Source organism: Carassius carassius, chromosome 49 (assembly GCF_963082965.1).
Source record: "Carassius carassius chromosome 49, fCarCar2.1, whole genome shotgun sequence".
In the NCBI taxonomy this organism is placed as follows: domain Eukaryota; kingdom Metazoa; phylum Chordata; class Actinopteri; order Cypriniformes; family Cyprinidae; genus Carassius; species Carassius carassius.
Window position 1 is genome coordinate 4,387,440 of NC_081803.1, and position 16,074 is coordinate 4,403,513.

Genomic DNA, 16,074 nt, shown 5'->3' on the forward strand with positions numbered 1-16,074 from the left:
TGAGGAGCATACTTTGAACCTAACAATAAGAACACATTTTCATAGAGATCTCTTTATTCGTAGAGACACATCCAGCAGATTACTCTATATTTTAAGCAGATATATCCAATCTATGAATCTAAATTTGTCACCCACAGAAATAGGATACGTCTCAGTGCAAACGTTCACGTTGATGTCACATTAGATGCGTCATTGCGTCATCACTGTCCGCCATATTGAATAAGGAAATAAGCGTGGAAGAGGCGGGGCAACGTCCCGGATGCATGTAAACATCCACGTCAACAGAAAGTATATTAATGAAACAGTTCTAAGGGCACGGAAGAGTGCAAATATAGACATTACCGTTTGTGGCGGATGTATAATTAAATGACTTAAACACGGTGGTGTTTTAGGTTTGTGCAAACAATGGCTTCCCTAACGCAGAGAAACTCGGGCCTGGTGCAGAGACGGACCGAGGCCTCGCGTAGCGCCGCCGCCGCGGATAAAGAGAAAAGCCCCGGAGAGGATGAGCACGAGTCCCGCCGCGGAGAAGAGGACGACGACGACCAGGGAGACGCTAAAGAAACGCGGCTGACTTTGATGGAAGAGGTGCTGCTGCTCGGACTCAAGGATAGAGAGGTTTGACGCGACTTCTGTGGCTTTGTTAGTCAAATGGTCGCCAGGAAGCGGCTAGTAACTGAAGGACTAGATAAATCCTGTAACACGACAGAGATTAAGTGTTTTAAGAGCAGCTGGTCCCGGAGAGCTTCACCATTTAACGTTAGACTTCTACGAGGGTCCCAGGCGTGTGTGTAAAATAAGACTGAAAGGCTGTTTTTAGGTGTAAATCATGTAACTCTTTAAACCGTCCCTCCATATAACAGTTGCAAAACAACATAGCTTGTAAAGGTTAGACCAATAACTTCAAAATTTTACAAAATGAATGCAGTCAGGAACATAATGGCATTAAATGTAAAGTTTTAATGCCATTATGTCTGTTACTTTATGCATGCATGTAATTTCTTCCATATCCACGCCAATGATAATAGCATATACTATCTTATATGATTTATGCTGATGAATGTTAATTGGTGGACTTTTTTTGTTGCTCAGGGTTACACATCATTCTGGAATGATTGCATATCGTCTGGACTGAGAGGATGTATGCTGATTGAACTTGCCATAAGAGGACGCCTGCAACTGGAGGCATCTGGAATGAGGAGGAAAAGCCTGCTAACCAGAAAGGTGTGTGATTTTGGGGGGCCTTGTTTTTAACATGCTTTACACTTTTATCTTTACTCTTTGAACCTGTTTGTTCTTCAGGTGATTTGTAAATCTGATGCCCCCACTGGAGATATGTTGCTAGACGAGGCATTGAAACATGTTAAAGAGACTCAGCCTCCAGAGACAGTCCAGAGCTGGATTGAGTTGTTAAGTGGTGAGTTGCGAACATATCTGATACAACATACAGTATATGTACAAGAAAACAAGTTATTTATTGTCAAGGGAAAGTTCACCATTCTTCCGTGAATCACAAAGATTATATATTTATTTATTTTAAAGTGTATCAATGTTCTTTTAATGCAATGAAAATCATTGGGGCTCAGTGTTGTTTTACACCTGACTGACTTTCTTTATGTGATCAAAAACATTTGAAACATTTAGAATATCTCATTTCTATGTCATACTGGAAGTTGTAAAAGCTTGTGAATGATGACGAAACTTGCACAAACTTTCTTTTTAACTACATGAAACACTGTTTGCAACCCATTTTACTTCTGAGATGTGATGCTTTTTAGAGGGAAGTTGAATTTTGATCTATTAAATAGCTTCTAGGATTTTAGAAAAGTGTTTGTTAAAGCTTTATAAGCTTTGAACCAAACCGTCCAGCTACAAGGTGAATCACATTACCAACATTGATTTGAGGCAGCGTATTTAAAAATCTGACAAGACAACGGTAAAAGACTTTGTCCTCAATGGCTTTAGTGAGGGAGAGAACTACAAATCCCAAGAAGCACTACAAATTACATACCGTATTTTCTGGACTATAAGTCGCACTTTTTTTCATAGTTTGGCTGGTCCTGCGACTTATAGTCAGGTGCGACTTATTTATCAAAATTAATTTGACATGAACTTAGAGAAATGAACCAAGAGAAAACATCACCGTCTACAGCCGCGAGAGGGCGCTCTATGCTGCTCAGTGCTCCTGTAGTCTACACTGAGCAGCATAGAGCGCCCTCTCGCGGCTCTAGACGGTAATGTTTTCTCTTGGCTCTAAATAAATGCGACTTATAGTCCAGTGTGATTTATGTTTTTTTCCTCATCATGACGTATTTTTGGACTGATGCGACTTATACTCAGGTGGGATTTATAGTCCGAAAAATACGGTAATCTAATCCAAAACAATGGAGAAATATGAAACTATTAATTTACAGTTGTTGACTAGATCTATAGAAATAAGAATACATACTATTTAATACACAACAATTGCATCATTCACAATGCTTCATGGACATCCCTTGCAAGCTCTTTTGCTGTAGTTTGCTCATTACAACTCTGATTGGTGGGGTTTTCTGTACAGAATCATTGGCAATAACTTTTCACCACAAATTCTATAAAAAAAATTTTAAATAAGCTGAAATAACGTGGTCTGATGGCATCAACAAAAGCATAGATTAACAACCTTGCAGCTCGCAGCATGCCTGTCTTTAAAGGTTTAAAGTTGTTAAAAACCAATTTCGCTACAGAGAAAATGAGTGTTTTTATTTACGAAACCCAGTTGTTGTGCTTGAAAAGTAAGAGGAATTTGTGGCAATACCCAAAATTAAAGGTTTCTTCAAAGTTATTTGGATATTGTGTTGACCTAAAGCTTAATATTGCAAATAAGATTGTCATATAAGACAACATTGACTTGTATAAGACACAAGATATTGATATTGACTCGTCTGAAATATAAGATTGCTACAGAAATCAAAAGGTACTACAAATGGGTCAGTCCAGTTGTTCTAGTCATTTCAAGAGCCCTTTTTACGTTCTGTAGGTGAGACCTGGAATCCGTTGAAGCTGCACTACCAGTTGAGAAATGTGCGAGAGCGTTTGGCTAAGAACTTGGTGGAAAAGGGCGTTCTCACCACAGAGAAGCAAAACTTCCTGCTTTTTGACATGACCACCCACCCGCTCACCAACAACACCATCAAGCAGCGGCTGGTGCGCAAGGTCCAGGAGGCCGTCCTGGAGAAATGGGTCAACGATCCCCAACGGATGGATAAGCGTGTACTGGCGCTGCTGTTCCTGGCACATTCCTCTGATGTTCTGGAGAACGCCTTCGCTCCTCTGCTGGATGACCAGTACGATCTGGCCATGAAGAGGGTGCGGGTGCTTCTGGATCTCGAGCCTGAGGCTGAAGCTGCTAAGTCAGGCGCCAATGAGCTGCTATGGGCGGTGGTGGCCGCTTTCACCAAATGAACCTCTAGAGTACAGAGAAAGGGACTCAACTTTGTGCTCATGGCATTGGACTCAGAACGCTGGCCCCAAGCTTGGTTGATTCGGACTAATATTGGTGATGGTGATGATGGAAATGCAAATAATGAAGAAGACGATACTTGGAAAAGAACAGATTTTTCTCATTGTCACAGATCTGTCTCTGACCTTCACAAAAATGTTGCCCTTTCTACTTCAAATGGCCATTAGTTGCTACATGATTGCAATTCACTGTGAGGCTTCTTGTAGTTCATGCACTTAGATCATAAAGTTCATGTAAGAACAAAAATGAGCGCATTGAAGGGAGGTGGTTTGTAAAGGGTCTGCCTTTAACTAGGCCATTACCAATCCTAATCCAGATCCTGGTATAGTTCTAGAGTAATTTCAAACACCATGTGTCTTTGAATAAGGAGCCACTTCTTCCATACACACAGGTTTGATGATCCTTGTCATGGTTACATGGAAATGTCCTGTTTCGGTTGCATTTGCATATTCAGCAGGAAGTGTTCCATTAGTTTCTGCTACCTGAATTGGGTCTGGAGTTTAAGGAAAATAAAACCATTAAAAAATTCATTTCAAAAGACTGAAACACGAGCATAAGTTTGTCTCCGGTGCTTTGAAAGATACATGATCCTGCTTCCTTGCAAGTCTTCTTTCTTGAAATCCACTCTTTCTGAATGCTCAAAGAATAAAATGTTCTAATGTGAGCTAATATTTTAGTTTTTTTGCTTGGCGATTGACATTGGCCTGTGTATAAAGTATCTCTAACTTGATAGCGATTGTTATATTACTCATTGCCTTTTTGTTCTATGTTCAGCTTATCAAATCCAATACGAGATCAACATAATGCACCACAAACCAGGCCAAGGAAGCATTGAGCTCACAAATACAACATAAATCAAATGTCTGGGTTTAAGTTGAGTCATAACTTTCATTAATTTCATACAGGCAGCCGTTCAAACACTACAGGAGCCCCAACTTCAAGAAAGGCATTCACTCCTGAGGCCTTTTCATAGTGATCACTGCATTGATGTAGCTTTCTTGTCATATATTTGGTTTTGTTCATGCAATAATCTCTCCTCTTGCTATGTTTCCAATTTTTATACTATGTTTTTAATCATTTTTATTTTGTTGTTTCCTTTAGTCATTACCACAATATTTCAGTCGTCTGTCATGTTTTTGGTTGTCTTGTCCTGAAAGAGGACAGGTAAAGCCCTTCCTGTGTACACAAGCAGGTTAGACATGATGATTTACTGTTAGTAAACAATACTTAATGAGCTGTAAAAGTAGAGATGGTGTGAAACGGATGCCCTGATTTGTACATCTGCTTTGTATCATATAATAAAGTAATATCTTTAAGTGCCTGGAAGGTGTATGAATATTAGATGTCCTCATTCTTTGTGTATTGCAGATGTGTTCTTGTAGAGATTTAAATGCCATGACTGAGTTTTATGAGTTTTATAAGTTGGCCATAACCTCATAAGACTCCAAACACATGTATGAATAGTTCAGGCACGCCTTAACAGCAAGTTCAGTAAAAAGAGTTGATTGTTGATTCAGAAATCACTCAGTAAAATAGTAGGGTGCGTTCACGTCCTCTTGTGAACGACGTAGTATTAGAAGTAGTTATTATGTCATGTGTGTTCAAGATGGGGATTTATCTTTACTACAGACATTTGAGCAGTTTTTATTATTTCTAGTTTTTTTACTTGTACAAACTGCTCAATATACTGGAAATGTGCATCGGGTGTGTTATACTATATACTATAGGCCTACTAATGTATTTTGTTTATGCAACTAGTTTTATAGCAAATGACTCACTGGAGTCAGACTATGTTGATCGTGCTATTCTTCATTTACTATGGAATGTGAAAGATGATAAATCATTTGTCCCTGAACTAGGCCAAACTTAATTCAGTTTGATTCAGTAAAAAACTGCTCATAGGTGTTGTTTATTCAAGAATCTAGACAGGTCGTGTTTTTCGTTAATCTAAAAGTTCAGGGAACATTCACACACATGCAAGCAGTTTATTTTGTAGTTTTGATTATATTTAATTTGTTTCAGAAAACACCATAAAGCATCACCCAGGAAGTATTAAACAATTAATTTGCTTTGACAGTAAATTGTTATACAGTAGGTACATTTACATTGTGATCACTTGATAAGCGTTGCCTTGAAGTTTACATATAACTAATAGCCTACATGTCACATTGTGAGGCACATTTCTTTAAAATATTCAACATAGACATGCGGTCAAGATCTGTCTGGAACTACTTTATCCATGCGTTTCTCTGAAAATATTTGCATACCTTACAACGTTCGTCAGCCAATCAGATTCAAGCATTCAACAGCTCTGAAGTATAAATACAAATAATCTAAATGCAACTGTAGGTCCTCAGAATAAAATATAAAGAGTGGCTCCTAATAAGTATTTAAAAACTTATGTCACTCTTTAAATGAATTTCACTACATTAGATGCAAAATATCAAGCAATTGATACCTGCAAACCGCCTATTCTAGAGTAAAAAAAAAAAAAACATTTACATAACTCTATTTTTTAGTTTTACAGTTTTATAAAAATATATAAGCATAAAAAGTTCAATTGTATGATAAAGATTATAAAGACTGTAAAGTTGGTTTTAAGTTTTTACCAGTTTTCTCCAACTGGGGAGCCATGAAAAAAATTATTCAGTCTTTTCTAACATGCTAAAATGTATAAAACATTTAATACTGTATATATCTTAAATATCTGATGTCTTAATAACAAATAAAAAAAATCCTAATTCCCTCCCCCTCGACCCCCTCACTGACATGTCAGCACGTCATGCGTATAGCGTATGCATGTGTTTTATCCTTAATAAATCATTTGTGTTTGGCAAAAGAATATGGACAGTTTTCTTAAAAGAAAAGCTCTAGATTCTTCTGGACCATTAACTTTATCTTCCTTTATCTGAGATCCATTGTGGCCTCTTCCTCTGTGACTGGTATGTGGGGAAAACTGCAAACATGGATTTACCATGAATAGATAAAGGGCCTAAATCAAATTTAGGGGACCCATATGTAATTGGGGGTACAAACACAATAATCTCTGTTTTAAATTCATTCGTATGCAAAAGATTCTCATCCAACCCCAAGTTTTCAGGTCATTCAAGCAAGCAAGAAGTGGCCCTAGTGAGCTACTTTCCTTATTTACTGGCATATATATTTGTGTGTCATCAGTTTAACAGTGATATCATATGCGTTTTTTTTATTTTAAATAGACCCAATTGAAAGCATATAATGTAAACAAAATAGGACCCAAAATGGAACCTTGGGGAATCCCACATGTAAGAGGAACCGAAGATTATGTAAATTGACCCAAGGCAAATGAAAAACTTCTATTTGTTAAACAGGACTTTTTAAAACCATTTTAAAACAGAACCTTGAAACCCTGCCAATCGCTCAAACAGTGCAATAAGAATTGTATGGTCTGTGGTGTTAAATGTTGCACTAAGGTCAAGTAAGTCAGAGTGCAAAAATGTCAGAGAATGCTTAGAAAGTAAGTTATCTTGTGGCTAAAATAGTAGCCAAATCTGAAAAACCCCACACAATTACTGAGATTGTAATCTTGCCTGCATGCAAAGCCATCGCTAAAACCATGTTAGGCCCACAAGCTGAGAAAGAAACATCAAAGTCTCCCCTGTCAAACAATACTATCAGAAGGTGAATGGATGACATGTCCCTAGACGTTGAAAATGTGGTTTTGGAAATTATCAAATCAGGCTGGAAATGTTCCTCGCAGCTTGAAGAATCAACAGACATTTTTTTTGGCACGCTGAGCTCTTGGCCAATGTTTGCTTTGTAGATGTGTGATAGCATTAGAGAAACTTTTTTATTTTGTAAATCAATGCCTGACAAAACAATGGGAGAAGAACTATATCGTGTAACAACAGAGTATCTTGAATGGGGGGGTTGCAGTTTAAAAATGAAATTTCAAGACATCCACACACCACACGGTCACTAGTTTTTCTAGCCTGACAAGCAACAAGAATAAATACAGAGAGTGTCTGATAACAGTGGATCAGTTGTGTCTGTCTCTCATCCATTCCTGACAGAATTGATAAGCTGTGTGCATCATCTCAGGTTTCCCACTGAAAGTAAGTCCTTTTCATTAGAGAGAGAGAGAGAGAGAGTGTGTGTGTGTGTGTGTGTGTGTGTGTCGCCAGTTTCTCAGAAAATGCCACAGAGGCCTAGCCCACAGAATTACATCAGTACATAAAATAACAATGGTACTACTTAAATAAATGTTTGATAGGCAAATAATATTGCAATGTAAATTAGAAATATTTGTGATTATAAACCAGCCTTGTGTAACAGTATCAGGTCACATGACCAAGAAGTGAACAAAAAAAGTGAAGTAAAAACAGCAAATATATTTTCAAAAGAAAATAAAATTACAATGTACAAACCCGATTCTGAAAAAAAGTCGGGACACTGTACAAATTGTGAATAAAAACAGAATGCAATGATGTGGAAGTTTCAAATTTCAATATTTATTCAGAATAAAACATAGATGACACATTACATGTTTAAACTGAGAAAATGTATCATTTTAAGGGGAGAATAAGTTGATTTTAAATTTCATGGCATCAGCACATCTCAAAAAAGTTGGGACAAGGCCATCTTTACCACTGTGTGGCATCCCCTCTTCTTTTTATAACAGTCTGCAAACGTCTGGGGACTGAGGAGACAAGTTGCTCAAGTTTAGGAATAGGAATGTTGTCCCATTCTTGTCTAATACAGGCTTCTAGTTGCTCAACTGTCTTAGTTCTTCTTTGTCGCATCTTCCTCTTTATGATGCGCCAAATGTTTTCTATTGGTGAAAGATCTGGACTGCAGGCTGGCCATTTCAGTACCCGGATCCTTCTTCTACGCAGTCATGATGTTGTAACTGATGCAATATGTGGTCTGGCCGAGCGCCACCCTCCCGCTCTCTCTCCTGAAGCCAACAAGGAAGTGACTAAAACTGTAATTCATCAACCGGCCGCTGGAGGCTGGCTGCAAAAGGGAGTCAGTCCCATAGACTCTCCATGTTAAAATGCCAAACTTTACAGCAGAAAAAACATGTTTACAGCCTGGTCCAAAAATGAGTTTGGTCTATATAGCTAATTTTGCCCTTCATGACAACTGTGAGGGGGGTGAATTTTTTTAGAACTCATCCATTTAAATTATATTAAGCCTTAAAGTTCTGCATAATTAAGGGGCGTGGTCACTTGAGTGACAGGTGGGTTGCTGCTGCTGTCACCGCTGTTGAGCTAGGTGGGCATGGCTTCAGCAACCAGCTCCCACCTTTATGCCCATTTTCGATTGTCCAGGAGAGTCACGTGGTGTCGCGTTGCCAAGATGGTGACGGCCCGCTCTGCACACTTTGAGCTTCAAAAACGCTCTTCAGGAGTCTACTTGGTGACGTCACAGACACTATGTCCATGTTTTTATACAGTCTATGGGTCTGGCACTGTCATATTGGAAAATACAAGGTCTTCCCTGAAAGAGATGACGTCTGGATGGGAGCATATGTTGTTCTAGAACTTGGATATACCTTTCAGCATTGATGGTGCCTTTCCAGATGTGTAAGCTGCCCATGCCACACGCACTCATGCAACCCCATACCATCAGAGATGCAGGCTTCTGAACTGAGCGCTGATAACAACTTGGGTTGTCCTTGTCCTCTTTAGTCCGGATGACGTGGCGTCCCAGTTTTCCAAAAAGAACGTCAAATTTTGATTAGTCTTACCACAAAACAGTTTTCCACTTTGCCACAGTCCATTTTAAATGATCCTTGGTCCAGAGAAAACGCCTGCGCTTCTGGATCATGTTTAGAAATGGCTTCTTTTTTGACCTATAGAGTTTTAGCCGGCAACGGCGAATGGCACGGTGGATTGTGTTCACCGACAATGTTTTCTGGAAGTATTCCTGAGCCCATGTTGTGATTTCCATTACAGTAGCATTCCTGTATCTGATGAAGTGCTGTTTAAGGGCCCGAAGATCATGGGTATCCAGTATGGTTTTCCAGCCTTGACCATTACGCACAGAGATTGTTCCAGATTCTCTGAATCTTTGGATGATATTATGCACTGTAGATGATGATAAGTTCAAACTCTTTGCAATTTTTCTCTGAAAAACTCCTTTCTGATATCGCAGCGTTGGGGGAATTGGTGATCCTCTGCCCATCTTGACTTCTGAGAGACACTGCCACTATAAGAGGCTCTTTTTATACCCAATCATGTTGCCAATTGACCTTATAAGTTGCAATTTGGTCCTCCAGCTGTTCCTTATATGTACATTAAACTTTTCCGGCCTCTTATTGCTACCTGTCCCAACTTTTTTGGAATGTGTCGCACTCATGAAATCCAAAATGATCCAATATTTGGCATAACATTTCAAAATGTCTCACTTTCAACATTTGATATGTTATCTATATTCCATTGTGAATAAAATCGAAGTTTATGAGATTTGTAAATTATTCCATTCCTTTTTTACTCACAATTTGTTGTGTCCCAACTTTTTTGGAATCGGGTTTGTATGAAATGTGTTTATGAATGCAGTGGGTGTGGTAACATAAGGGCACATTACCAGGAAGTTCTATAGATTTAAATACAAAATTATTTTTCCAAAATCCAGGTTGTGAATGTGTGTCAGGCTGTGCAAAGATATTACAACTGGTGTGATATCTATCATCAGGTCACATGACCAGGAAGTTACAGAGATTTAAATATTTCAAAAATTCAACAAAAATACACACACACACACACACACATATAATCTAAGTTGTGTATTATATGCTGCATGTATAAATGCATTGTAGGTAATTTGAGATATTTAGATAAGACAACCACAAGGTTAAATATATATAAAATAGATTTATTTCATTAAGACATTTCGTTTACAGACTTATTACAGATATATTAATCATACAACGTTAAAACATTGTCTTAATCTATACTTAGTCTTTTAGCTAAAAAAAACTACACATGCAAAAGGATCATATGTTTTGTGTTTTTATGGAATAATGCATATATTTAACCAAGTTTATGTGGATTGTGACTCCTTAACTTGACTTGCCAAAATGTTGTGAGGACTTTTTCAATTCTAATACTTAAAAAACAGTTACACAATAGAATAATATTATTTTTCCCATTTTTAGATTTAGTTTTTTGGTTGTGATCTGGACAAGATACAGCGTGATCCATGACTATTACGCGATTACATATGAATTAATATCGAAGAAAAGAACTAATGTCTAATGAATGTCCAACTTCACCGCACCCTGCCTTCGACTTCATGAATGAAAACTCTTCTGACAAACAGTTCAAACCACGCAGAGAATCCATCCAGAGATAAACATGGCTCAGAAGAGCACAGAAATTATCCACGAGGGCCATCGTATCCGTGTCTTGCTCTGGGAAGGCCATGGTCCTGTTCAACATTTTTTTTTTTGTTTTTGGAAGACGATGCACCTCGTCCTCGGATATGAATCCTCTTCAGGTTCTGGGTCCATACTGGTTCAGTATTCTCAGATTCCTTCCCAAAGGGTGTCTTTTTCACCTTTTGCCGACGGTCTCTTGCTTCTGAAGTGTTGTTATGAACTCCAGCAACATGTATTTCCAGTTTAGCAGGTCTCCAACTCTGCGCAACTGCCGCGCGCACTCGACAACAGCGGCTTGCTCTGTACGAGGAACAATCGAAAGTCAGTAAATTAGACCGTAAACTGCTGTCTTATTCACCTGGATTATTATATAAAACTCATTTAAACAGATTGGTTCATTTGTTTTACCTTTCTTCGCCATTTCAGAACGTAGAGAGTGGACGCGTTCCGGGATTTCAGCGGTGAGGATGACTTCTCAAGCGTTAGCTCCTTACTTTGTCTGTCTGAAGGAGAGCGCTTCGCTGAACGTATACATGAGCTGCGTAGAGTGACGTCATAAACAGTGTGACCGTATGAGAATCCCCGCCCACGTCACGTTTAACGATAATAATTTTGTTTAGCCCTGTGGCTTCTACCACTTATGTTGTACGTGTGAACAAACCAATCTTGTTCTTCAGCCGATACTTACATAAGCAGTAATATACACTGTGAGAACGACAACAGCAAAAGTATCTTTTAATTTAAATATCTGCACTTTTTTAACACCACTGAACCGCGATAACACGATAACAATCTCGTGATAGGTCTAAGTTTTAGAACAAGGTGCATTTATTTTTGCGTTATTAATGGAAATAGATATCAATTATTTGCCATAGCACAAAATGTGTGTGTGTGTGTGTGTGTGTGTGTTTAGAAAAATATGAAGAAACTCTGACGAAGAGCTTTTAGGCTCTAAACATCCCCTGTGGTGAGATCATGATTAAATATTGTTTTACATTTGGAACTTTTGGCATTTGGATTTGGTGTGCCAACTTTGAATTTCCTGTTTGAAAGGTTTTGTGGTTGAGCACCTGCATTTAGCTTTTGGCCAGTTAGATGTTTGCGTTTTGATTGGAATCTTTCTTTCTCCAGAATGAAAATTTTTTTTTTTAGCCAGATATTAAAAACATTCATGTGTCCACAAAACTCTCCTGAACAAACAGACACAAACACTTTGATATTTTGCAGTATATCACAGATCATTTTCCAGTGACACAAAGGTTATATTTGACTTCAAAACTGGCATTCGTTAAATCTGTTGAGATGAGATTTTGTCATCTATGGGTCAAAAGAAAAAGATTGTGAGGAATCACAAGTTCTAACTCGGTTTGTCTTTTAAATTCCCTAACATCATGTGTTATAAGGAGTTTCCAGCCTCATCAGGTGACTACATATATACATTCTATGATAAGAAATCATTCCTTTTCCTATAACCCTCTAACAGTTTCACTTATTCAGCCATGCCTCCAGCACGCAACTCTTCACAGACAGGAGGAAGTGTCTCTTAATTGGTTGAGGTAAACTCTTATTTGCATGACTAACATGTTGTTTTTCTAAGAAACTATTGTGATAATTTCTATTAGGAATGTAACAGTGACAGTTTTGTTTTTCAAAGAAATCTATGTCACTATTACATGTGTAGATGACATTTAGCCTACATTTGGAAGAAATGAGAATCATACAAACTTTATTATGACTTAATACAAATGACCCTAATTAAAAGAAATGAACAAAATAGGAATAAAATACAATTTAGGCCAGTGGGTTTATTTTCTCTAATTTAATTAAATACAAATAAACTATAAATGTAATGCATTTTTTGTCTAGCTACATGTTACTAAAACACTACAATATGATTAAACTGACCACAAGATTGATATAAAACTAATGGTCAGCACAAGTATTCATGACAGATAAAGCCTTTATGTCATCCATAAATGTGTCATATAGTTGGAGAATCCACCACTAAGTGGGGAAATCACAGATTCATTACTATTGCTCAATGGAGGAAACTCTTGTTACTTACAAATTCACAAATCACTTTGCAATGGATGCCGTTATACAATGTTTACTGGAATTTTGTCTGGTCCTTTTTAGTATATATATTATATAGATGTTACTCTCAATAGCACACTTAAGTAAAATGGTTTACTTGGCTGATTGCCATAGACGAGCCCTGGTAGCATGGAAATGTCAGGAAACAAAGGCTCAAATGGCAAAGGTGAGTACATTTGATGAAACAGGTAATTCAAATGACAGACAGGTGAATGACACAGTGGTAGACAGTAAACAACAACCAGAGCGGATCAACAGTGAACTCATTCCAGAAAGTAAAGTAGCACAAACACCTGAAGGAATGAGCTGGTAACTTTGTTTTTCTCTTACAGGTCTTTCCAGATTGCACAAGAGAACATAAATCCAGGAAGGAAGGGGAAAATCACACAGGTGGGTAAAACAGGCAAGTAGTGACAAGTGATGTTACATAAATGACCCTGAAGCTTCAAAGTGCGTATGGTATCGAGGAAGCAGAGCAATTTCTCACGAAGCTCTGTGCCGGAGTCACGTGATCAATGAAAACCGAGGCCTCACTTTCTGTCCAATCACGTGCGCGTGTCGGAATGTTAGAACCCCAGATCTTACTCTATGGGTAAATTTTCATTCAGACTTATTCAATTACATGTTTAAATACCCAGAAGAATACAATTTATTTAAGAAAAAACTATATTTGGCATATGTAAATCACTATATTATATCATACTTCGTTTAAAGAGGGAATATTCTAGTAAAACAGATAATTAATTTGAATGGATATTTCTTGTTTCGTTCAAAAATTCTAATTAGCATCTTAGTGATACTAAGACATCATTAAGCTTATAAATGCTCTTTGTTCTGACTCTTTTCTTCCTGTAAGGATTTTCTGGTCTTCTCTATTTGGTCATATCTATTGGGATAGCTTGAAAAATATCAAAGAAGTTTTGAAATAAAAGAAGTGTTTTACAAATTATTACATAGAATTTATCCAGTTCAGCATGTTCTGGAAAGATTTCAACTAAACATTGAATTTACCTGTGAATTTTGTGGACAAGAAAAGAAGCCGTTTTGCATTTCATCTATCACTGCATCTATTATTTTGGAAAGGTTTAGAAATCTGTATTAATAGAAAACTGGGATGTGCAATCAAAGTGTATTTGATGTGCCTTTTTATTTTCAGAATGATATACTGAAAAGTAAAGAACAACATATTATTCAGTAATTAATTTTAAAGTATCGTATACAAAGAAAAAAAAGGAGTGGGCTCTTTGCAATCCAAACTTTTCACATTATATTACTGACTTGAAATTATATGTGCCCTCCACTAATATTGGCAGCCTTGGTAAATATGAGCAAAGGTGGCTGAGAAAATAAATCTGCATCATTTATCTTTTTGATCTTTCATAAAAAATAAATAAAAAAATCACAAAATTCTAACCTTTCATTGAAGTAAAACTATTGAACGTGCGGGGAAACTCACATTATGAAATAAATGTTTTTCTCCAAAGCATTTTGGCAACAATTATTGACGCCTGGAAATTCTTATGAGTAACATTACTCTGAAATATGTTCCCATTCTTATTTACTTTTTTTTTTTAGCACATCAGGGTGACTAGAAGCATGAAACTGTCCAACTATGACTTCCTGTTCCACAGGATTATAATAATGAGGAACACAAAAGCCAAATTCCCTTAATCATCCATCACAATGAGAAAAACCAAAGAATATAGTTCTGATGTGCAGAACAAGAGCTTCACACAATAAAAAGTGGCTGTAAGGAAATTGCATTGAAAATCCCCACTTCCACCATCAGGGCAATAATTAAGTAGATCCAATCAACTAAAAATATTACAAATCTGCCTGGAAGAGGACGTGTGTCTATATCGTCCTAATGCACGGTGAGAAGGAGCGTTTCAGTTGTCAGACACAACTGGAACTTCAAACAAGGACTGGCTTCAATGGTCAGATGTAACGAAAAGAAAAAAAAAGAAAGAGCTTTTTGGCAGCAAACCCATCCGATGCGGACACTGTACAAACCCATTGGAACAAACTAAAAATAAAAAGCACTGAAAACATGTAATTCTTTAGAAGCACTGAAATGTATGTCATTTGAATTTTTTTTTAATTTTTATTTTTTTTTATTTTATTTTTTTGGCGCAGATATATCTGGTTTCTGCTTCACTGCCATAAACGCCACACGGCTTTAAATTGTAGGTGAACCCGCAGGTGGCGCTGTTTCCCAACATGTATTGTGGCGGCTATTTAAAACTGATCTTAATAGAAGTGATGAAGGACTTTAAAAGTCTGATAATAATCAGTGTTGGTTACTTCTGTAAGTTTAACCATGCCTGGTTTAAATGTTTGAAAATAAATAACATTTAAAAACATTCATTAGAAATTTAGAAAAATAACCAGAAATAAGCAAATGTAATCAGTTTCATAACTTCAAAAATCGAAAAGTAATTGAAATAGTTACACTACTTATTATTACATTTTAAATAGGGTTGTCATCTGTAATCTATTACATTTTCAAAGTAAACTTCCCAACACTGGTTTAAAGTGAGTACATGACAGTGATGGGTCTAACTTAAATATGTACATAAACTTCAGGATGTGGTGCATTTCTGGGAATAATCACTTTGGATCTAGAATAAACTGCTTTCAAAATATGGCTTTCCCAAAATGACTTCTTATGTGTGAGAGAAGGACTGGCCATTCATTCAGATTCCAGGGTGTTTTTCCTGCAAGTGGCTAAAGACATGTTTTTTAGAACAAAATAAAATGTAAAATGAAAAATAAAAATAACAACTTACAGAACTGGGCTAACAGGACTCAACAAGGTTGCAGGGAAATACAATTTAATAAAAAGTCCAATGGCCAGTTTTCATAAACAAGACCTATTTTAATATTTCCGAAAAAAAAAGAAAAAAAAACATTTTCGTCCAAAATTCGTATAAAAAATAATTTATAATTACAGTAAAATAATACTTTATAATCATTAAAAGGGGTGAGCCACTGGCTCAACTTAGCCTATGACTTTTTGGCTTAAATTACCCCACTCCTACCAATTTGACAAACTTGTATCATCCAGCAGTTTAGAGCTAACACCATTCCAACAGTATAGACTCATATTTTAACT

At 37.1% G+C, this 16,074-nt stretch overlaps 1 protein-coding gene across 1 annotated transcript; it reads left to right on the forward strand.

Moving 5' to 3' along the window:
* The first annotated feature begins 215 nt into the window (after nucleotides 1-215).
* Nucleotides 216-4,171, forward strand: LOC132132104 (Golgi phosphoprotein 3). The gene is made up of 4 exons (XM_059544359.1): nucleotides 216-618; nucleotides 1,093-1,224; nucleotides 1,303-1,417; nucleotides 3,020-4,171. Exons 1-4 carry the CDS (start codon nucleotides 406-408, stop codon nucleotides 3,442-3,444), a joined length of 885 nt encoding a protein of 294 aa, XP_059400342.1. The 5' UTR covers nucleotides 216-405; the 3' UTR covers nucleotides 3,445-4,171.
* Nucleotides 4,172-16,074: the final 11,903 nt, after the last annotated feature.

What these genes read in the sequence shown, in the direction of transcription:
- LOC132132104 (XM_059544359.1), top strand. Translation starts at nt 406, where the DNA reads ATGGCTTCCCTAACGCAGAGAAACTCGGGCCTGGTGCAGAGACGGACC. An exon ending in AAAGCCTGCTAACCAGAAAG is followed by an intron (nt 1,225 to 1,302) that starts GTGTGTGATTTT and finishes TTTGTTCTTCAG; the next exon opens with GTGATTTGTAAATCTGATGC. An exon ending in CTGGATTGAGTTGTTAAGTG is followed by an intron (nt 1,418 to 3,019) that starts GTGAGTTGCGAA and finishes TACGTTCTGTAG; the next exon opens with GTGAGACCTGGAATCCGTTG.